The 23584-nt window shown below is 58.5% G+C and overlaps 2 protein-coding genes across 3 annotated transcripts in view; both read left to right on the top strand.

The window, feature by feature from the left end:
• Positions 1-18065, top strand: part of CDK14 (cyclin dependent kinase 14) — a 75950-nt gene extending 57885 nt beyond the window's left edge. For both annotated transcript variants that reach the window (XM_029070873.1, XM_029070874.2), the window contains 3 exons: positions 665-804; positions 3256-3398; positions 15803-18065. In XM_029070873.1, coding sequence (XP_028926706.1) covers positions 665-804; positions 3256-3371 — 256 coding nt within the window. In that variant the 3' untranslated portion in view covers positions 3372-3398; positions 15803-18065. The remainder of the gene's footprint in view (positions 1-664; positions 805-3255; positions 3399-15802) is intronic.
• On the top strand, positions 8031-22128 carry FZD1 (frizzled class receptor 1). The gene is made up of 6 exons (XM_039912820.1): positions 8031-8104; positions 15803-15858; positions 15986-16259; positions 17075-17136; positions 20035-21440; positions 21747-22128. Exons 1-6 carry the CDS (start codon positions 8031-8033, stop codon positions 22065-22067), a joined length of 2193 nt encoding a protein of 730 aa, XP_039768754.1. The 3' UTR covers positions 22068-22128.
• The last annotated feature ends 1456 nt before the right edge of the window (positions 22129-23584 follow it).

Raw genomic sequence — 23584 nt, 5'->3', positions numbered from 1 at the left:
CCATTTCTCTCACCTGCCCACCCACCCGCCCATCCCCATTCGCTAAACCGACCCCGTTTTCTGCCTGGAATTTATCCTGTGTGGGCACTGTGACTGTGTGATGGAGGTGTGACTTTCCTGCTGCTCTAAACACAAGAAGAGGTAATACTTAAGGGTGTGTGTGTGTGTGTGTGTGTGTGTGTGTGTGTGTGTGCCCATGCGCATGTGTGTGCCCATGTCTTCTCTCCAGGCTGAGGCACTGCCTTTCTCCCCCCAGGCCTTTACTGGGGGCGGGGGGGGGGAGGTCTCAGCCCTAGGGCTCCCTCCCTCCACCCCCCCCCAACCTCCCATGCAGGACTCCCCAGGAGTCAGACCTGCCTGACCCAGACCCAGAATAACTCTTGTCTGATCACACTGGGCTGACTCTTGGGGCCCTGACACTAAGGCCAGAGTTTGGGCTCTGCTCTCCCTACTGCAGAACTCACAGACAGGCAGTCAGTCAATCCGTATCATTTATTGAGCGCCTACTGGGTGCAGAGAACTGTACTGAGTGCTCAAGAGGAGCAGTGGGGCAATGAGGAAGAGGATGGGAAGGTGAGCAGGGGGAGGAGGGCTGGGGGACGAGGTCCAGGGCAGCGTGTGGGCTGGGATCGAGGGGGCTGATGGCCCCGTCCCTGGATTGCAGGCTGAGCCGTGTGGCCTGCGCGGAGGACCTGGCGTCGAAGCTGCTACAGTGCTCCCCGAAGACCCGGCTGTCAGCGCCCGCGGCCCTGAGCCACCAGTACTTCAGTGACCTGCCCCCCCGGCTATGGGACCTGGCTAACAGTGAGTGCTGGGAATCCCCTCCATCCCTGGGCAGGCCCAGTCACCCCCAGGGTTTCCCTCCACTCACTCCCCGGCAGGCCAGGCTGGCAGAGCATGGGGCTCTGCCTGCGAACTCCCTCGGTCTGCAGTGGACCGACCACGGGGAGACGGACGGGAGCCAGCTGCCCCGAGCCCACACCGGAGAGGCGAGGAGATGGGTGGAAGGGAGGGTCGGGGCTGTGAGCCGTGTGGCGTTGACTGTCCCGGAGTCACCTTGGCTCCCACCCCCGCCGGTCCATCCCGCGCCTGCTCCTTCTGCGCGGGGCATCTGGCCACCCCTAGATGACCTAGGCAGCTCCCCAGGGCTGCTCCCTGTGGCACCCGGTAGGAAGGGTGTTCTTCTGTGGGTGCATGAGGGTATGTATGCCAGGGTGTGTGCACAAGGGCATATGTGAGATGTAGCTGGGATTGTGGGTCTCTCCTGTATCCCCCTTCTTAGCTCCCCCTGAGGGAGCTCCCCTGTCCTTGGTCTCCCTCCACCTTGCCTGCTTGTCCTATTGTTACCCCCCAGACATCTTTCCAAGTTCCTCTTCCTCCACCTTCTGATCCTGAGACAAACCTCTCACTCCCTCACACACTTTGTGAAAACCCCCTTCTCTCTCCCCACTCTGGCCCCCTGTGATGCTATCCCCCAGTCCAGCCGCTGTGACACTCCAGCTCCCTGTGATTCTCCCACTCCCTCCAGCCCCCCAAGACAGGTTTGCCACCCACTCCCTCTCTCCTGGCCCCCACCTGTGAACCCCATGTGATGGGAAGGGTCCCACGGCCACGGGCTCAGCCACTGGTCTGGCCTCAGTGGGGATTGGGCCGCTTGTGGGCATGGGGCACTCCAGGGGACCGATGAGCCCCTGGCCAGGGAGGGCAATTGGTGGAGACATCTGCTCTCCTGGCCAGAACTGGCAGAGACACCTGCTCTCCTGGCTGGAATCGGCAGAGGCACCTGCTCTCCTGGCTGGGGAGAGGGCGGCTGGTGGAGACACCCGCTCTCCTGAACGGTGCGGGGTGGAGACACCTGCTTTCCTGTCCAGGAAGGGTGGACAGCAGAGACCTGCTCTTCTGGCCGGGCCTGGCATTACCGTACCATGGCCGGGCACTGACGGCCCAGGGCGTGCAGACCCCTGGGGGGGGACGGACTGGACACGTGATGGTGCCTTGGGGCGGCTTTATAATGTGAGGATTTAATTTGTAATTTCACAGATTAAGAATGCAGGTCTACTTTAAGCCTTTTATCAGTGCACAGCAGGCTCTTTGCTGGAACAGAAGCGAGAGGCGATTCTGTCTCTGACAGCATTCCCCAGGCTTGAGGCCCCACGGAGTGTTTTGAAAGAAGGAGGATAAAGATGAGAAATCTCTGTTTTCCATCCGGGTCGGGCTCCAGCTCCCACCCCCCTCCCCTCTTCCACGCCCAGAAGCTGGAACTGCATCTCCGAAGCAGAACCGCATGCCTGATTCCCCACAGCCCCTCATGTGCGGAAAGAATATCTTGTGAGATTCTTCCATGGAAGCCCAGCTGGTAGGACTGAAACAATCCCAGAATAGAGCACAGCATGTTGGGTCTTCTACCTCCTCAGAATACTGTGCACTGGTGCCTTCTTCTGCCTCAGCAGAATACTACGTATTGGGTCCTTCTGCCTCCTCAGATTACTGCATGCTGGGGCCTTCTGCCCACTCAGAATACTGTGCTCTGGGGCCTTCTGCTCACTCAGAATACTGTGCGTGGGAGCCTTCTGCATCCTCAGAGTACTGCCCACTGGGGCCTTCTGCCTCCTCAGAATACTGTACGCTGGAGCCTTCTCCTCACTCAGAATACTGAGCACTGGGAGCCTCTGCCCACTCAGAATACTGTGCTCTGGGGGCTTTTGCCCACTCAGAATACTGTGCTCTGGGGCCATCTGCACACTTTGAATGCTGTGCTTTTGGGAACTTCCCCCGCCTCAGAATACTCGGTGCTGAAGCCTTCTGCTTCTTAAAATACTGTGCCCTGGGGCCTTCTGCCCTCTCAGAGTAAAGCACACTGAGGTGTTCTGCCCCTCAGGATACAGCACCTTAGGGCCCTCCACCCCCTCAGAATACAGCACCATGGAGCCTTTTACCCCATTGAATACGGCACCCTGGGGGACTCCCCCGACATCAGATTAGAGTGCATTGGGACCTCTGCTCTCTCAGAATATGTATGTGCTCCAGCCGCTGAATGCATATATTCTAATGTGGACTGGCCTGTATGTGAGTGAGTACCGGTCCCTGGGTGCACATGTCCTCATCTGGGTTGGCCTGTAGGTGAGTGCGTACCTACTCCTGAGTACACAGAAACATAGGTGCTTGTCTTGGTAAAGTCTAGGAGAGCTGGGTCAACATGGATCTTGGAAATTGGTGGCGAAGTCCCACCCGCAGCTGTGCGTGTTCTCCCTACAGTGTCTTCGATCTTCAGCATTCCGAGTATCCGGCTGCACGCGGAGGCAGGAGAGAGCATGCGCGCCTTGGGGAAGAACAGTGGCTATGGCAGGAGCCTGGCAAACAGCAAGCACTGAGGCCGGGGGTCCTCGAGGAGACTCTGGGTAAGGAGGGCATAGCTGTTGGGGGCCACAATGAGGTGGGCGGTTTGGGAACCCGGGGGTCCAGGGGCCATGGTGGGGGAAGACAGACCAGGAGGCCAAGGTGGGAGACGGAGGTCTAGGGAGCCGTGATGGGAGAGGGTGGTCCAGGGGACCACAGTGGGGAGGGCAGTCCGGGGAGCAGAGGGGTCTAGGGGTGTTGGGGATGAGGAGGAGTCCAGGACCCTCGGCAGGGAAGGGCGGGCCAGGGGGCTCACAGTGGGGAGGACGAGCCAGTCAATCATATTTATTGAGCACTTACTGTGTATAGATTCCTGTACTAAGCGCTTGAGAGAGTCCAATAAAACAATATTACAGACACATTCCCTGCCCACAACAAGCTTACAGCTTAGAGAGGGAGATAGACATTAATTGAAATAAATAAATTTCAGATATGAACGTTAAGTGCTGTGGGGCTGGGAAGGGGGATAAATAAAGGGAGCAAGTCAGGGAGACACAGAAGGGAGTGGGAGAAGAGTAAAGGAGGGCAGGCCTCTGGAAGGCCAGAGGGTGGGGAGTCCAGGGAGGGGTCAGGCGGTCCAAGTGTCCTTCAGGGGTCATGGCAGGGAGAGCCATGGAGGCAGCCATTTTCTTCCTCCTTAATGGCTATTTGGGGCTGACGCTGTCCGTCTGGTGCTTGGAGGTGGCTGCTCCCTGAGCTGACTGACTGGCCTGGTGCCAGCCAACTGGCCAGATCAACATTTCTGGCATCTGCAAATCCACCAGTTTTACTGTCGCTGCCAAAACCCTTTCTTTTCCCTGGGGTCTCCCTCCCTTCTTGCCCTTCCCTCCCACCACGAGAGGAGCTCAGAAACAGGGGAGGGCAAAGGGGATTCTGGTGGCAGTGAGTGTATAACTGCTTCCTCCCACCTCTCCCAACCCCTGTGATTTTGACCTTGCCACCTTGGGGTCAACTTAATTATGTGGAGCTGGATTTGCATAAATAACACCACTGGTGAGGCCTGGACATCTTGAGGCTGTAGCTGGAAGTAATTTTGGCTTTGGAGCAGAGAAACAAGCAGAGGCTCAACATGGGTTGAATCAGAAGCTTTGAGTTTGCAACAGCACGGGGAGTGAGCCACTGGAGCCAGCCAAATTGGGCCAGGCATCCCCCTGATTCACTGTGGGGGCGGCCCCAGGGCCAGGCAACCCTCCAGCATGTTGGGTGGGAGCCCTAGGGATGGACAGCTGGTTTGGGCTGGGCGTCCCACCAGCACCCTGGTCTCAGGGACAAGCAGTTCAGACTGGGCGTTGCCCCAATGAGCTGGGCAGGAGTTGCGGGGATGCGCAATTCAGGCCAGGCATACCCCCTGCCCACTGGAGGGGAGCCCTGGGGATGAACTGATGGCTCAGGCCGGGTGTCCTCCCAGTGTGGTGGGCTGGGGTCCCAGGGACGGGCGGTTTGGGCCCAGGGCATCGCCCCCCAACACACCAAGTGCCCAAGAACTATACTAACTGCCAGTGGGGGCTTCTTAGTGAAAACAACTCCCACGCAGTTCCCAGGGAAAGGGACATCACCCGCTCGGAGTCACAGCTCTGTTCACAGGTTGGCAAACTTAGACACATGGGTGCAAAGATGAGCATTCAGTCACTTCACTCTGACCTGGACTCCCTCCTCTGCCGGGGCCAGAGGGCTGTTCTGAGCTGCTGAGCAAATGTGCAATGAAAGTAGTAGACCTTAGTCCCTGCCCTCGAGGAGCTTACACTATAATGGGGGAGGTAGCAGGGGGAGCAGGAGACCGGCAACAGCCAGAGCTGGACAAATGAAGAGGTGGAACTCATTGCTCCCTCTTTGCGTGCACACGAATACACACACACACACGCACACACACACACAGTGGAATGGTCTCCTGGAGGAGAGGGGGGCTTTCAGGAGGGTTGCCTGCATGGGCATGTCCATAGGGCAGATGAGTATACATTGAGAAGGATGGTAAATGTCTTGAGGGATTGTCTACCTCCTTGACTCTACTGTGCTCTCCCAAATGCTTAGTACAGTGCCCTACATGCCATAGATGGTGTGAAGGCAGGGATTGTGTTTACTTACTCTATTAACAGACCTCTAGACTGTAAGCTCGCTGAGGGCAGGGAATGTGTTATATTGTTGTGTGGTATTCTCCCAAGCGCTTAATACAGTGCTCTGCACACAGTAAGTGCCCAATAAATATTATTGATTTATTGATTGAACTTAAGCCTACCCCAGCACTTGGAACAGTACTTGCCCCTTGGTAAGCGCTTAACCAATACCATGAGTATTCTCTAGAACCTGCCCTTTCCTCTCTATCCAAACTACTGCCACACTGATCCAAGCATCTGACTACCGCATCAGCCTTCTGGCTGACCACCCTTCCTCCTGTCTCTCCCTACTCCAGTACATATTTCACTCTGCTGCTCAGATCATTTATCTAGGAAAAGGTCGAGTCCATGTTTCCCTGCTCCTCCAAAGCATCCAGGATCTGCCCATCCACCTCTGCATCAAGCAGAAACTCCTTACCATCGGCTTTAAAGCACTCTGTCAGCTTGCCTCCTCCTGTCTCACCTCCCTGATCTACTACACCCAGCCCCACTTGCCGCTGACCCTTTGCCCACATCCTCCCTCTAACCTGGAACTCCCTCCTCTCCCATCATATACGACAGAGCACCACTCTCCTCACCTTCAAAACCCTTCTAAAATCACATTTCGTCCAAGAGCCCTTCCCTGATTAAGTCTTAATTTCCTCATTCATCCTCTCTTCAGCGTCACCTCTGCTTGGATCTATATCCCTTAAATTCTTGATATTCACCTCACCCCCTGCCCCACAGTAAAACATATTCATATCCTCAGCCATTTCTTCTACTTGTAATTTATTTTAATGTCTTTTGTCCCCTCTAGATTGTAAATTCCATGTGGGCGGAGAGGATATCTACCACTCATTCGTATCGTACTCTCTCAAGTGTGCTTAGTACTGTGCTCTGCACACATTAAGCACTCAAAAAATGCCATTAATTGACTGATTAAATACCACTGGTTAACCTATTAATATTCTCCCAAACACTTAGTACACTGCTCTGAACAGAGTAAGCACCCAATGAATACCACTGATGATGATGAGTGATGTTGGCAGCTCTTTGCTGATGTCCGCAAGGGTCAGCGCGCCGAAATTAGAGGAAGCCGGCCCTGGAGCCTTCCTGCAGTCACCCTTTAGCCACCCCAGACTTTCCCTCCCATCAACCAATAGTGTTTATTGAGCACTTACTCTGGTAGGGAAATGTACTAAGTGCTTGGGAACGGGCATTAGGTAGGTGTGATCCCTCTCGTTAAGAAGCTTACAGTCCAGCAGGGGAGTCAGACATTGAAGCAAATGACAGGGTGGGGAAACAAGATGAATAGAAGGGTAGATCGGGGTGACGAATACATAAGTGCTAAAGGGTTCAGACCTAAAACTTGTAGCTGACGCAGCAAGGGCAGAGAAATAGGCTGGGGAGATAGGTAGGAGGTTATTCAGGGAAGGCTACCTGAAGGAGATAATGGTTTTACTAGGGCTTTGAAGACGGGTGGGGGAGTGGTGGTCTTCCAGATGTGAAGGAGAAGAGAGAGTTCCTGATAGGAGGGTGGACGTGAGCAAGGCAAGAGAGATGAGAGTGTGAAGCGCAGCGAGTGGCTGGCCCCGGAAGTGAGGTTAGGACAGTGGCAGGCCCTGGAGGTGAGGTGCAGCAAGTGGCCAGCCCCATGGCCACTAAGAGAAGCAGTGTGGCTTAGTGGAAAGTGTACGGTCTTGGGAGTCAGAGTTCATGGGTTCTAATCCCAGCTCCACCACTTGTCAGCTATGTGACTTTGGGCAAGTCACTTAACTTCTCTGTGCCTCAGTTACCTCATCTGTAAAATGGGGATTAAGACTGTGAGCCCCATGTGGGACAACATGATTACCTTATATCTACACCAGCACTTAGAACAGTGCTTGGCACATAGTAAGCACTTAGAAGCAACCTGGCTTAGTGGAAAGAGCCCAGGCTTGGGAGTCAGAGGTCACAGGTTCTAATCCTGGCTCTGCCGCTTGTCAGCTGTGTGACTTTGGGCAAGTCGCTTAACTTCTCTATGCCTAAATTAAACTCATCTTAAAATGGGTATTAAGACTGTGAGCCCTTTGTGGGACAACCTGATTACCTTGTATCTACCCCAGTGCTTAGAACAGTGCTCGGCACATAGTAAGTGCTTAACAAATACCGTTATTATTATTATTATGGCCACTCCAGGTTCTCTCTTTAGGCTGCTCTGAGTACACCCCAGTGACTAGCTTCCAGAGATCAATGGCCTGAGCTGTACGGGCCAGAAGGTGAAGGGTTTTTTTTAATGGTATTTGTTAAAGGATTACTATGTGCCAGGTACTGTTCTAAGCACTGGGATAGGTAGAAGATAATCATGTTGGATACAGTCCCTGCCCCACATGGGGCTCACAGTTTTAATCCCCATTTAACAAATGAGGTAACTGAGGCCCAGAGAAGTGAAGTGACTCTCCCAAGGTCACACAACAGACAGATGGTGGAGCTGGGATTAGAACCCAGGTCCTCCTGACTCCCAGGCCCGTGCTCTATCCCCTAGGCCTTGCTGCTTCTCTAGGTATGAAGAGAGAACTGATTTTGCCCGCTAAGGACAGAGCAATGCCAGAAAAACTCACTCCAGGCATCACCGCATGGTCAGTGACAGCTCAGATGAGGCCTCTCATGTCCACTGGGTCCCTGTGGACCCTGAGAGGGGGAATCTTCTCCTAACTGCTGCCCGTCATCATTTTTCAATTCAGTTGGTCCAGTGTCACCAATTTATACATCCTGATTGCTCTAAAGGGGCTATAGGCCTAATTATTCTAAACGGGGGGAAAGATGTGTGATTACAGGTTTAATTACACCATGTGTTGCAGCACTTATTTGATATTAGTACTTATAATGTTGTAGCGATAACAGTTATACTGGCTGATTCTGTAGAAAACTCACTGATTCCTTACTTAGGTGCTTTGAAGTTCTTCCTCCTCCTCCTCCCCCCCAGCTTTCACTGGCTTCCTGATGCAGGCAGGATACAAACAGGTGCCTTCTGTGTACAGATGTTGTAGTGGGAGCCTCTGGTGTACAAAGCACTCTCTTGGGTGCCTGTGGTGTGCAAAGGGCTCTCCTGGGTGCCTGCTGTGTGCAGAGCTCTGTACTTGGGAATGGTGCTAGCAATCTGCATTTCATATCAAATATTTCCATGATCTTTCTTTCCTGATTAGTTCCCCCTATGGAGTGAGTAACAGCTAAATTGGATTTGAATGGAATCAACTGTTTGTGTAACCAGAATAACGAATAATAAGCCAGCCTCCCCGGTAATTAGCACTGAGAATTGCAATGCTGCACCAGTGCTACACCAGTGCTGCACCACTGCTGCACCAGTGCTGGGGGCACAGGGGCATTGCTCGGGGCTGGTCTGTGCCCAGATTTGCATGCGGGGGCAGGGGAGTGGGGGGCAGGGCCTGAACCAGTTTCTGGCTCATTCAGGTCTGGTTCGGTGAGAGCCCCGGCCACCAGCCCACACTCAGTGGCCACAGGAATCTCTACGTTCCCTGGCCCTGCCCCTCGAGCCTCTTCAAGGGGCATCACAAGGGAGCCACCCCGGGTGACCCCAGGAACCAAGAAGTCAGCAATTACAGCAGTGCCAGGCTCTTCCCTATCCTCTCCCCTGCAGACCCTGCCCTCCTTCCCCTCCTTCCCTTCCTTCCCTAGCTCAGCTTGGGTTCAGCAGCCATTGCTGCTCCCTCAGCCTCCATCTCCTGGTTTTCCTCCCACCCCTGGATCTCCCTCTCCCCAGTCCCAATCTTTCCTGCACTTGCTCCGGGTTTTTCCTCCTGCCCCTCTGTCTCCCTCACCCCAGTCCTCTAACCTCCCCGCTCCCCCTCCGGGTTTTCTGACTGCTGCTGCGGTAGATGCTGCGGGACGATTGACAGTAGGAGAATTAATTGACAGTTGGGGAATCGATCCACTTTGCACCAAGCAGGTTGACTAGGTGGCGGCCCGTGATCGACTCATCCAATGTCCAAACTGTGGGGTTGGAGGGCATCTCCTGGGGCTCAGACCTGTTAGCAGCCAGTGCGGGTGGACCGGACCGAGGACGAACTGGACCAGGGTTTCTTGTGGAACCGGCTGCCACCCCGGGATCCACATCGCCCTTGCACACACACCATGCGGAAGAGGTGGGTAGGTCAGGGCCAAAGTAGCCTTGCAGAATTTTGGGGTTACATCATGGTTTCAACCTGTGGAAGCATCTTTCCGCCGAGGCAGGCCTGGCTGGACACCATCTCAGAGAATCGATTCTGCCGGCCCACTTCCCTCTGCTGTCGTAGAACTGCTCCCAGGAATATTATCGTCTGCCAGCCTGAACTGGCCTGGACTGACCACTGGGTCCGTCGAGGGTGAGGGGGCATTGTCTGGCCCAGCTGGGCTAACCGCTTGGTCCCTGGCATCATCCTCTGGAGCTGGGTTGACCACTCAGTCCGGGGAGGGGGCAGTGTACTTACTGCTTGAGTACACAGAATAAGAATACTTATGAAGCCCTTACTGTGTGTCAAACTCCAATCTAAGCCCTTGGAGGAAATACACGTTAATCAGGTCAGGCACCATCCCTGTCCCACATAGGGCTCAGACTCTTAAGTAGGAGGGAGAACGGCTATTGAATCCCCATTGTATAGATAAGGAAACTGAGACCCAGAGAAGTGATGTGGCTTGCCCCAGATCATGTAGCTGGCCAGAGCAGAGCTGGGATTAGAACCCCCGGCTCCTGACTCCCAGGCCTGTGCTTTGTTCTCAAGGAGCTTCCCCCCAAAGACTGGGAAGCAGAAGGACATTATTTACAAATAGTGGGTGCGGGAATGTGACAGGATGAAGAGACAAATGTGAGAGTTAAGAACAAAGCCATACTGGTGGATTGATGGGATCTGGGGAAGAGGAGGCTAATCAGGGAAGACTTCTTGGAGGGGGTAGGATTTCAGGAGGTTTTGAAGATGGGGAATACTGTGGTCTGGTGGGTTTTGGGGAATTCCTGGAATCAGACCCCAACATTCTGCTGCTCGTGGCCCCCCCCACCCCCCAACCCCCACTTGTATGTCTGATGCTGCAGTCATTCTCTTGGCCTGGGTTTGATCCCTCACAAAAGGCTGTAATCCCAGACCAGAAGAGACTCTCTCTCTCTTTTTTTAATGGATTTTGTAAGGTGCTTATGATGTGCCAGGCACTGTATTAAGGGCTGGGGTAGATACATGCTAATCAGGTTGGATACGGTCTCTGTCATTCATTCATTCAGGTGCATTTATTGAGCGCTTACTGTGTGCAGAGCACTGTACTCAGTGCTTGAGCCCTGTCCCACACAGGACTCACAGTCTTAATTCCCTTTTACAGATGAGGTCACTGAGGCATATAAAAGTTAAGTGACTTGCCCATCTCTGCTACCATCTGCCCCCAGAGCTGGAGGGGGCTGTGGGCATGGCCGCTGAAGGTGCCACACAGGTTCATCCGCTTGACAACCACATGGAATCTTGGGTTTAGCCAAGCTCAGCTGCACGTGTCTGTTTTCCTCCCGTTTCCCTAACACGGACACTGGAACATGCCGTGCGGGGCAGCTGCCCCCCGGCACTTTGCTCGGCTCCGAGAGACCTTCTCCCCACGTGCCATCACCCTCCCATCTGCTCCCCTGGCTCCCCCGCGGCGGGAAGCCGCAATGTGGCCGGAACCCCACGAGGCAGCACATTGGCCACATTGACTTCTGACCCTGTACCTGGCTCCTGACAGACACCCACCACAAGGAGAGAAAACCTCTTAGACCGAAGGCTCGACCAAGCAGGTGGGAACCCGGGAGACGGGTCCGGGGGCACAGCTACCAGGGAACGGTGGTCATGAGTCCCGGTGCCGACACCCTGAATGGAGCAGTCAGAGAGAGGGCTGGTGGTTTGGGCTGCGCCCCTTGCGATCCCTCGTCCCTGCCCATTGTGTTCCCACTGGGGCAGAAAGCTGCGAGTGAAGAGAGTTTTCCCATGTGGGCCCCACAGCTGGCCAGAGTGACTGAGGCGCTCCGCCGACTCCATGCCGTAGTGCTGTGATCCAGCCTTGATATCTGCTGCCATCTTGGCCACCCACGTTGGTCTGCTCTTTTTCTAGGATTCCCACTGGGCCTCTCCTCTGACCTCTGTCCTGCCACTAGGGACCAGAGACCCTGGCCCAGCCCCAGCCCCAGGAGGACGGTGACTTTCCTCACCCCACGTGGAGGTGGGAACCCGCTGTAACCCATTTCTGAATCACATTTCTGCTCCTGAGCTGTATCCAGGGCCCTTAGGTCCCCCACCACCAGCCGATCCTCATCCAAGTGCTCTGCAGCCATCCTCCCCCTCCAGAAGCCTCCCTGAGTCTCGCTACTCAACTGAGGATGCCTGGGCAAGTGTAGCTGGGAGCACGGATGCTCCAGGTTCAAAGTTTGTGGCTGCTAAGCCGCTCAGTTGTGCCATTGTCTGCCCATGAGGCGAGCATCTGGCCAATTGACCTACTCACCTATCCATCAGTGGATTTGCTGAGCATGCCCTGGAGGGAAGAACGCTGAACCAGCCGCTTGAACCAGTCTGTCTCTCCCCCTCTAGACTGTAAGCTTACCGTGGACAGGGAATGTGTCCACTAATTCTGTTGTATTGTGCTCTCCGTGCGCTTAGTACAGTGCTGTACACATAGAAAGCTCTCAATAAATAAATACCATTGACTGGCAGAGTACAACAGAGGTATAAGAGAAGCAGCGTGGCTTAGTGGAAAGAGCACGAGTTTGGGAGTCAGAGGTCATGGGTTCTGATCCCGGCTCTGCCACTTGTCTGCTGTGTGACCTTGGGCAAGTCACTTCACTTCTCTGTGCCTCAGTTACCTCATCTGTAAAAATGGGGATTAAAAAGTGTGAGCCCCACGTGGGACAATCCGATTACCCTGTATTTACCCCAGCGCTTAGAACAGTGCTAAGCACACAGTAAGTGCTTAACAAATGCCATAATTATTAGTATTAAAACACATTCTCTGCCGTCAAGGAGCTCCCTGTTATATCAATCCCGTCCGCAAGGGGTTCAGGAGTAGGTGGGAATGCTCTAGACTTCCCCAGCCTGCCCCTGACTGAACAGAGCCATCATACCCCGTGGGATGTTGGGAACCTCCTGGGTCAGACTGGATGGTCACAAGGGTTACGATGATAGTTGGACTGTTTATAGTTAACCACTTTTCTGTTTGTCTCTCCGCTAGATGGTCACTTGTGAGCAGGGACCACCTACAAGTTGTATGTTTCTTGCACATTTCTTAGCATCTAGTGCAGCAGCACTTGGCAACGATGAAGGACTGGCCATGGCAAAGAAAAGATGGGCGGGAGCCGGGCAGGGACTTGGGGCGGGGTGATTCTCCAAGGTGCCAGATCCTGTGTGGAGAGCGATAGAGGCCAGAGGTTGTTACATCCAGCACAGCCTGGCAGGGTCCTGGCAGGACTGGAGTAGGGGGTGTTGGGGCACATTGGATCACACCCAAGAGTTGCAAACTGGGGTGGGGATACGGTAGCTACTGGCCACCTGTCCCAAGTTCCAGAGAGTCTGTCCACATCTCCTGTGTCCTGTGGCAGCCAAATCATCGGCTCCCGAATGTTAGGCCTCTCGCCTTCCGGCAGGATCAGAGCAGGCGATCCCCAGACAGCGTTACATCACCTGCGGTCATGTAATCGTCTCGCCACTGTGTCAGTGAAAGCAGGCAGAGGGGAGGGATCAGGATTTACTTCGGGCCTAGCTGCTGGGCTTGAACCGCAGTCCTCCCGTGTTGCCTTAGCCCCTACCCAGAAATACCCAAAACGCAGGTGCAAAGAGGGAAAGCGTGTCTCCCCAAGCCTGGCTCTGAGTGGGGAGAGACACTGGATTTTGCCCAGAGGCCTGATGTTGCAGGGTCATCTTGGTGGGCAGCATGGCCTCCTCTGGTCAGCCACCCCCGCCCACAACCAACCCTCCCCCTCCCTGGCTAGCCCCACACCCAGTTCTCACCTCTTCCTCACAAGGGGCCGGAGCCCCGTTATCTGAGAGTTGAAGAGTTCAAAGGCTACATGGGCCAAAATGGAGCTCCATTCTGGGTAACCATGAGGAAATGAGGGACTATTTACTGCCCCAGAACCAGGTTGATTTTCTTGGAGATAGCCATGGCTGGGAACTCCAGATCCAGGATTATGCATGTTTCCTCCCCATCCCTCATGGAACTGTTTAAGGGAAGCAGAGCGGCAGAGAGCCCTGGGGATGACACCTTCATGGCTTATATAGCAGAGGGGAGCTCTGCCTTGCACCCCAACAGCATGATCTAGTGGATAGAGCACTGGCCTGGGAGTTAGAAGGACCTAGGTTCTAATCCTGGCTCCACCATTTGCTGTGTGATCTTGGGCAAGTCACTTCACTTCTCTGGGCCTCAATTATGTCATATGTAAAATAGGGATTAAGACTGTGAGCCCCATGTAGGGCATGGACTGTGTCCAAACTAATTACTTTGTATCTATCCTAGCACTTAGAACTAATTACTTGTATCTATCCTGGCACATAGTGTTTAAAAAGTACCATTTACAAAAAAATATTGGGCAGAATCAAGAGGGCAGGGCGTTTAGCTTGCTGATCTATCTCACCTGCCGCACCACGTAGCTGTCATCTCTTCTGCCCTCTTTGTTGTCCATTTCCTAATCCCAGTGCTCCATAAAGCAGTTGTTCAGGTATCCTGTTGTTATCCCTTCTCCCCGCTTTGTTGTGGTTGAGCATCATTGCATCATTGGTCATTGTATTACCTAGGTAGCAGAATTCTGCCACAGCATTCAGCTCTGTGTTGTCCATCCGAATTTTTGGTTGTGTGTATGGCTTCCTCGGTGCAGGCTGATACATCCCCTCAGCTTTCTTAGAGTAATCATTAGCCTGGAGCACTTGGCCAAGCCGGTGATGTGGTTTACAACCATTTGCCTGTGTTTTTTGGGTGCAGTCATCTATATATGGAATTCTGGAATGACTGTTTCCCAGGACTTCGGATGATTCGCGAAGTTTATTGCAATGGAAGAGTTTCCCAGAGGTGCCAAAGCTCACTCTTACACCTGCAACCAGGCCTCCTGTTGCATCCTCCAACATGGCTGCCTAGGACAGGTTACCCAGGACCAGGCCCACCGTCCCGCCTGCTTTAATCCCATTGGCGGTGGGGAATGACTCAGAGAGGGCACCCGCGGCTCTGCCCTGGGCAGTCCTACTGTTGCGAAGCTGTCTCAGAGTCTGGATGAACATTTCAGGGCGGCCAGATTGGATTAGGAGTTTCCAGAGACCAGGTCCACTGTGCAAATCAAATGCTTTCAGAAGATCCAGGAAAACCCCGGGGAGGCTTGGTGGTGTTCCCTACGTAGGACACGCAGCCAAAATCATGGCCGCCCTGCCATGCCCTGTTCTGAAGCCCCGTTGTGATTCTGGGAACATTTGGATGACAATATTCTTCAGGAGCCAATCCAGGAAACTTGCCCACATACCTGCTGTGTGAACTTGGGCAAGTCATTTCACTTCTCCGTGCCTCAGTTCCCTCCTCTGTAAAATGGGAATTCTAACCCAATTATTTTGTATCTACCCCAGCATTTAGTTCAGTGCTTGACATATAGTAAGCACTTGAAAAATACCACAATTATCATTATTATAATTATTGTTGTTGTTATTATCTAGCCAGCGACGGAGAACAATGAGATGCTTCTGTGGCCAGGGCAATCTCTGACTTTTGTCTTTCTGATTGAAAATTGTGGAGGTGACACTGCTAAAGGTGGGAAGCATCATGGGCTTGGGAGTCAGAGGACCTGGGTTCTAATCTGTTATAATTTCCTGCTGTGTGACTCTGGGCAAGTCACTTCACTTCCCTGGGCCTTAGTACCTCATTTGCAAATGGGGCTGAAACACCTGTACTCCCTTCTTCTTAGACTATGAGCCCCATGTGGGACGGGAACTATAACCGATCTACTCATCTCCTATCTACCCCAGCACATAGTACAGTGTTTGGCCCACAGCAAGCACTTAACAGATACCAAGATGATTATGGTTATTATCATGGAGATATGTCCAGGAAGCGCCCAGTTCGTTCGGTTGATCGATTCAACTCTCAGCTCGGAGCAGCCCTCTCTCCGGCAGGACCCAGGGACCGGCCGAGACGGGTGCTCGTTTGGTAGCTGAGGGCTCGGTGGCACGACCCCGTGGGGACATGGCAGGGTCAGCCGGGGCAGGTCAGCCAGGATTTGCCCCCTCAGACCTGGCCGGTGTCGTTCTGGGGGAGGCCCTCCCAGCCCAGGCCCCTGCCTCACGCCACTCTCCTTCCTCCCGTAGGAGCTGCTGCGGCGCGGGCGACTACCAGAGCCGGAGCCTGGCCAAGGAGCAGGCTGGTGCCGTCTCCCATCTCCGCACAGTGGACGAGGTGCCCCTCTGCCCTACCTCTACAGAACCTGCCCAGGTCCCACCAGACTCCTGCCCCGCTCGGGGCCCGTGTGCTCCTGGCTTCATTTCCCAGAGGCACTACCCTCTGCGGGGGGTCCTGCCGCGTCCACTGCCGTGGCGCCAGGGTGGACGTGGAGCCGCGGCCGTGGGACAGATGTGGAGCCACCACCGTGGCGTTCTCCCTCAACGAGGACCCCCAAGCATCCAGCATGAAAGAATGGGAGTTCATGGCTCGGGCGGCCACATCCTCAAACCCGCTGGTTACTAGCGCCCAGCTGGTGCTGCGGGGCCTTGCTCTCCTCGGGGACTGGCCTCACGTGCCCTCTCAGAGAAGCCACATGCCAGCCGGGTGACCGGGGGGCTCTCAGCCGGTCGGTCTCAGCTGAGGCCGGGGAAGGTACATTGACTGTGGCCGGGATGGGTTCGGCCTCTTCGGGTAGGGGGATCTCTTCCCTGGCCCTCCGTCCCAACTACCCCGCAGTTCCCTCCCAGTAGTGGCGGGGCAGGGGAGGGGAGCCCGTGTGGTGCTGGGAGCCCTGGATTTGCTGAACGGACCCCTCGCCCCACCCCGCTTCAGAAGGGAGAGCAGACCCCAGTCCAAGGAGCTCCGGGGGCCATGGAGTCCCCCCCGCGGGCCCCAGTCGGCTCTGGACACATCAGGGACACCCCAGCCCGTCCCGTAGGGAGGGGTGTGGCCGGGCTCGGGGGAAGTTGGAATGGTGAGCCAAGGGAGACACCTTGACCTGGGATGAATAGCATGGGGAGGGGGTGGGGGGAGCATGGGGGACACTGCCATTCAGGTGGGGGTGGTGGGAGGGGTATATCGCTCCCATTAGGAGCAAGGTTTGGGAGTTTCGCTCCCACCGGGGTAAGGGGGAGCCTGACTAGGGAAGGATCTGGTCCCCCTGGGACCCTGCTCCATCGACGCCTCCGGTGGGTGCTTTGGAATGGGGATGGCCAGACTGGGTCCTTCCTCGGCGGTGGTGGCGGTGGCAGTGCTCAGAGCGAATGACAGGCAGGCCACTGAGGACATGTGGCTCCTAGCCCAGTGGGCGTTGCTGCCCGACATGTGGCAGGGAGTGGGCAGGCCGCACAGCTCTCTGCTGCTCGGGGGGAGGAAGGCTTAGCCCAGGCCCCAACCCTGCCACCTCCCCCACCACACAGAGATCCAGTTGCCGTGGCTGGACTGGCTGTAGCTCAGACCAGTGTGGTCAGCCTGGAGGGGGGTGTGTGTGTGTGTGTTGCAGGGGGGCGGGGGGAAACGGAAGAGAAACGGGGGGTCAAATTCCAAGCTCAGCATCCACCCCTGGTCGGGACCGGCCACAGCTCTGTGGTTTGCCAGGGCGGGAACATGGACTAGACCTTCGCCTTGGTGTGGCGGGCTGGGCCCAGAGCGCCCTTGGCCGCCCTGCTTCATGGCGCAGGAGATTGGCCTGGCTGATCCACGTTTCCTTCTCTTACCCCTGGGCTCGGACCTCAGATCTGGTCGCAGAGAGAAGCTCCCGGCCTTTCCCTTGCCCGCTTCGCAGGCCCCACTTGGGACTGGAGTTTTCACGGATGGCCTCTGGAGCCACTCCGTTTCTCTGCGCCCAGGACTCCCCTCAGAGCTGCGCCCATGGCCCCACCGGTCTCCACCCACTTGCCGGGGCAGCAAGAGGGTGGCCTTGGCCCTGACCTGCTTCTCTGCCACTTCCAGGTGTGGCTGGTTTGGAGTCTGGCACACCCCCCATTAAGGGGGGCGGGGGGAACACTAGAAGATGCTCTCATCTCCCCCACCTCTGGTGAGGGGGCACGCTACCCAAACCTAGGGCTTCCCCAGACTCAGCCTCCCACGTGCCCCGTCGGACTTGAATATCCAACCCCACCCTCCAGGGCTCAGTTTCCCCGGGACTTGGCCCCCGCTCACCCTCTTGGTGCCATGGTACGAGGGCTTCATTTGGGGGGCCGGACTCGGCAGCCTTCCACTCCTCCGGTCTGGGGGCTCTGGACTCCGGTGGCACCCAGGACCCGGGGCAGGGAGCGGGGCAGAAACCAGCAGTCGCATTCCTTGTTAGAACTTGTGCTCGTCTGTGTTCTGAGAGCAACCTTGGACCGTCATGTCTGTTGTAACCTTTGTCTTCTGTACCCCGTGAGGAATAAAGTGTAGCCGATCGTCCCTCTGTCTTCTGGGCGTCCGGGGCGCGGGGTGGGGCGGGGAGACCACCCGCTTTGAGTGTAACCAAGTGTGCTGGGCTGCTGCATGCTTGTGGCGACGGGCGTCAGAAGTTGAGGAGCGGTGGGGAGTCACCCGCTCCCAAGGGGCACGTCTTCCTCACTTCGCCCTCCCCACTTGCCCCAGGTAATAAAAATTAATAATAATAATTATGGTACTTGTTAAGCGCCAAGCTATGTGCCAAGCGCTGTTCTGAGCGCTAGGGGAGATACAAGGTAATCAGGTAGTCCCACGTGGAGCTCCACAGTCTTCATCCCCATTTTCCAGATGAGGCAACCGAGGCCCAGAGAAGTGAAGCGGCTTGCCCAAGGTCACACAGCAGATAGGTGGCGGAGCCGGGATCGGAACCACATCCTCTGACTCCTAAGCCTCTTGCTCTTTCCACTGTGCCACGCTGCTTCTCGAGGTATTTGTATTTGCTTCTCAAACTAAGGTATTTCATTCATTCGGTAGTGTCTATGGAGTGCTTACTATGTGCACAGTACTGTACTAAGCGCTTGGAATGCACAATTCGGCAACAGAGACAATCCCCGCCCAATATTTGTTAAGCACTTTACTATGTGCCAAGCACCGTTCCGAGCACTTGGGTAGATACAAGGTAATCGGGTTGGACACCGTCCCTGTCCCACGTGGGGCTCACAGTCTCACTGCATTTTACAGATGAGGTCCCTGAGGCCCAGAAAAGTGGAGTGACTTGAGGCAGCAGACAAGTGGCGTGGCCGGGATTAGAACCCACGACCTCTGACTCCCAAACCCGTGCTCTTGCCGCTCGGCCAAGATCACTTGCCCGGTCTGTCCGGGGCCGAAGGGGTCCGCAGCTGCCCCATCCTCTCCTTGGAGGTGGGGGTCAGAAGGGTCTCCGGGGTCGAGCTCCAGGACGGGGGTTGGGGGAGGGGGAGCAGATGGGTGGACAGCTCGGCCTGCACCCCGCTCCAGGTGGGGGTGGAGCAGATGGCTGGACAGCTCGGGTTGCACCCTGTTCCAGGGAAGGGGATCAGATGGCTGGACAGCTCAGGCTGCACCCCTCTCCGGTGGGGGGGGGGGGGGAAGCAAATGGGTGGACAGCTCGGGCTGCACCCCGCTCCAGGGGTTGGGGGGGAGCAGATGGGTGGACAGCTCGGGCTACACCCCGCTCCAGGGGTGGGGGGGGAGCAGGTGGGTGGACAGCTCGGGCTGCACCCCGTTCCAGGGAGGGGGAGCAGATGGGTGGGCAGCTCGGGCTGCATCCCGCTCCACCCCTCCCTGACCCCCGGGGGACGGGTCCGTGGGAGTCCCCCGGGTCCCCACGCGTGGCCGTCGAGCCGTCCCGAGGACCGGGCGGGGGCCGTTTTTCCCCCCGCCCCCGAGAAGGAGTGGGGGGTGTCTGGGCCCCGGGGGGCGGCCCCTTGCCCCACCGGCCCTGGACGACGGTCCTTCCAACGGGGCCCCGCGCCGTTTCAAGGGACCCCCCTCCCCCAGTGGTCGGCGGCCGGCGGGGGGAGGGGGGGGGGAGGCTGGAAACGGTGCCGGGGGCGGAGCCCGAGCCGGGGGGGGCGGGGCCGGGGCGGAGCGCGGGGCTGGGCTGGGCTCCGGCCGCCCAATGGTCCGGACACCGACGGCGGCGGGCAGGGGCAGGGGACAGGGGGCAGGGGGCAGGGGGCAGGGGGCAGGGGGCAGGGGGCAGGGGGCAGGGTCCCCCGGCCCCGGGGAGACGGCGGCATCGGGAGCCGGACCGGGGCCGGGCCCTCAGGCCGGACTGCTGACCGGAGTCCGGCCGGGGGCGGGCCCGTGACCCGGATGGCCGAGGAAGGACCGGTCGGGCGACCGGGGTGGGGGGCGGGCGCGGGCCCCCGCCCGTCCGTCCCGCCCCTCCTGCTGCTGCCGCTGCTGCTGCCGCTGCTGCTGCTGCTGCTGCTGCCCCTGCCTCCGGGAGCCCGGCCGCAGCCCCCCGGGCCGGACCCCCCGGGCCGCGGGGGCCTGTCCGTCCCCGAGCACGGCTACTGCCAGCCCATCTCCATCCCGCTGTGCGCCGACCTGGCCTACAACCAGACCATCCTGCCCAACCTGCTGGGCCACACGAGCCAGGAGGACGCGGGGCTGGAGGTGCACCAGTTCTACCCGCTGGTCAAGGTGCACTGCTCGCCCGAGCTGCGCTTCTTCCTCTGCTCCATGTACGCGCCGGTGTGCACGGTGCTGGAGCGGGCGCTGCCGCCCTGCCGGGCGCTGTGCGAGCGGGCCCGGCGGGGCTGCGAGGCGCTGATGAACAAGTTCGGCTTCCAGTGGCCCGACGCGCTGCGCTGCGAGCAGTTCCCGGTGCACGGCGCCGGCGAGCTGTGCGTGGGCCAGAACGCGTCGGCCCAGGGCGCCGGGGCAGATCCGGACGGCCGCCAGGCGGCGCCACCGCCCGCGCCCTCGCGCCGCCCCGAGTTCTGGACCAGCCATCCGCACGTGGGCCGGGCCGGCGTGGCGCCCCCCGGCGGCGGCCCGGGCCCGGGGGGCGGCCCGGGCCCGGGCCCGGGGGGCGTCGGGGCGGCCCCGGCCCCCGGCTCCTTCTTCTTCTCCTGCCCCAGGGCGCTGCGCGTCCCCGCTCACCTCAACTACCGCTTCCTGGGCCAGCCGGACTGCGGGGCCCCGTGCGAGCCGGCCCGCGCCCACGGGCTCCTCTACTTCGGGCCCGAGCAGCTGCGCTTCTCCCGCGCCTGGATCGGGGCCTGGTCGGCGCTGTGCTGCGCCTCGGCCCTCTTCACCGTGCTCACCTACCTGCTGGACGTGCGGCGCTTCAGCTACCCGGAGCGGCCCATCGTCTTCCTGTCGGGCTGCTACGCGGCCGTGGCCGGGGCCTACCTGGCGGGCTTCGCGCTGGGCGACCGCGCCGCCTGCAACGAGCGCTTCGCCGCCGACGGGGCGCGCACCGTGGCGCAGGGCACCAAGCGCGAGGGCTGCACGCTGCTCTTCATGACCCTGTACTTCTTCGGCATGGCCAGCTCGGCCTGGTGGGTCGTCCTGTCCCTCACCTGGTTCCTGGCGGCCGGGCTCAAGTGGGGCCACGAGGCCATCGAGGCCAACGCCGCCTACTTCCACCTGGCCGCCTGGGCCGTGCCGGCGGCGCAGACGGCGGCGGCGCTGGCGCTCGGCCAGGTGGACGGGGACGTGCTGAGCGGCGTGTGCTTCGTGGGGCTGCGCAGCGTGGGCGCCCTGCGCGGCTTCGTGCTGGCGCCGCTGCTCGCCTACCTGGCGCTGGGCACCGCCTTCCTGCTGGCCGGCTTCGTGGCCCTCTTCCGCATCCGCACGGCCATGAAGCACGGCGGCGGGCGCACGGACAAGCTGGAGCGGCTCATGGTAACCATCCTAACCGTAGTCGTGATCGCGAGGGTGCCCGTTAAGGCTTACTCCGGTCCGGGCGCCGGGGCAGGTATGGGCTCGGCGGGTTGTCCCACGTGGGGCTCGCGGTCTTAATCTCCGTCTTACAGATGAGGTAGCCGAGGCACGGGGGGGGGGGGGGGGGGGGGGGGTTAAGTGACTTGCCCAGGGTCGCGCACCCGACAAGTGGCGGAGCGGGGATTAGAACCCACGACCTCCGATTCCCAAGCCCGGGCTCTTTCCCCTGAGCCCCGCTGCTTCTCACGCTTCTCCCTCTTCTATCAGGTGCGCCTGGGCGTGTTCAGCGTGCTCTACGCCGTGCCCGCCGCCGCCGTCCTGGCCTGCCACTTCTACGAGCAGGCCTTCCGCGCCCAGTGGGACCGCCGCTGGGCCGCGCAGAGCTGCAAGAGCTTCGCCGTGCCCTGCCCGCCGCCGCCGCTGCCCGCCGGCCCCGACTTCGCCGTCTTCATGCTCAAGTACCTCATGACCCTGGTGGTGGGCATCACGTCGGGCTTCTGGGTGTGGTCGGGCAAGACGCTGCAGGCCTGGCGGCGCTTCTACGCGCGCCTGGCGGCCCGCGGGAAACAGGGGGAGACCGCCGTCTGAGGCCGGCCAGGGGAGTGCCGCCGAGGGTCTGCGCGGCGCCTCCGCCGCCCAAGGGCCGGTGCGGGGCCACCGCCTTCCGTGGGCGGGCGGAGAAAGACCCTGTGGGTGGGCGGAGAAAGCGTGCCCCTGTTCGGTGACCCCGGCATCCAGCTGGGGGATGCTCGCCGGGCGCTGGGGCGGCCTGGAAGTTGGGCCCGGTCTGAAGAGGCGCTGGTCCGCGGCTCGGACATGCGAGATCTTCCTGGGCCTCGGGGCCGGGCCTGGGTGTGTCCCATAGAGCCGCTGACCATCCTTAGTTCCGACCAGTGCTGCCGTCCCCGTGAGGATCGGGGTCAGTTCCCCCCGCACCCCCATACTCACTGCTGTTCGGTGGCCACCCTGCCCTAGTGCGCGCATGCCGTAGTTAGCCGACCAGTACCCGTGGCCACGGCACACCCTGGGAAACCGCGAACTGACCCCTGCTTGGCCTTTTGGGGCCGCAGGCTGTTGGCGGTTCCCCTGACCTTCGCCTATCACGCGATCAGTAGCCCAAGGCAGAAGCCACAGGGGCCAGCGACCCCCTCTGTACCAAGATCCCGGAGACACCCCCCCCCGGGGGGCTGGGCAGGGCCAGTGGACAGAGGAGCCGCCCGGACCGGCGTGGGGGTCGCCCCGCCCCGCCGTGCCGTCCCGCCCCTCCCTCGGGGCGTCGGCCGCTCAGCGCTCGTGGTGGGGAGTCTGGGGGCAACTGGGCCGGCGTCCCCGGCCGGCCGCGGGCCTTGGCGATGAAGCTAGGACTGTGACTTTTTCTATGGCTTTCAATGGGTCACTTGCGTTTCTAAGAGCTCCAGGTCTAAATACAAAATGTTCTGTATATTTCGTATAATAAAGGTCTCCACAGAGTCCAGAGCTGGGCGCTTTAAAGGGTGCGTCCGTGCCGCTGGCCACGCTACCGTCCGTCCGCTGTCCGTGCCGCTGCCCGCACCGCCGTCCGTGTGGCTGTCCCTGCTGCTGTCCGCGCCCAGCCGCACCGTGGGCCTTGTGTTTCCCCTGCCCCGCCCATGCCCCCTTCCCTCCTCCCCCTCACCCTTCGCCTTGGCCCAGGTGGATGCCTCGATTCTGCGGCCGCGCCGCCCGTCCCTGGTTGGGCAGTCGGTGCCGAGCCCCTGACCCTCCGGGTCAGGCCCACCTGCTGCCGACCCCCAGCCAACAACCGCCAGGCCTCCCTGACTGAGGTCTGCCTTCTCTGCCTCTTGCTCCTCGAGAAGCAGAATTGCGCGGTGGATAGAGTATGGGCCTGAGAGTCAGAAGGTCATGGGTTCTAATCCCTGCTCCGCCATGTGTGCTGTGTGACCTTAGGGAAGTCACTTAACTTCTCTGTGCCTCAGTTCCCTCATCTGTAAAATGGAGATTGAGACTGTGCTCCCCACATGGGACGGGGACTGTGTCCACCCTGATTGGCTTGTATCCACCCCAGCGTTTAGTATGGTGTTTGGCATGTAATAAGCACTCAACAAATACCGCAATTATTATTATTA

The sequence above is a fragment of the Ornithorhynchus anatinus genome, chromosome 8 (assembly GCF_004115215.2).
Source record: "Ornithorhynchus anatinus isolate Pmale09 chromosome 8, mOrnAna1.pri.v4, whole genome shotgun sequence".
Taxonomy (NCBI): domain Eukaryota; kingdom Metazoa; phylum Chordata; class Mammalia; order Monotremata; family Ornithorhynchidae; genus Ornithorhynchus; species Ornithorhynchus anatinus.
Note: the sequence above shows the minus strand (reverse complement) of the source record. Positions and strands in the feature narration are given on the sequence as shown.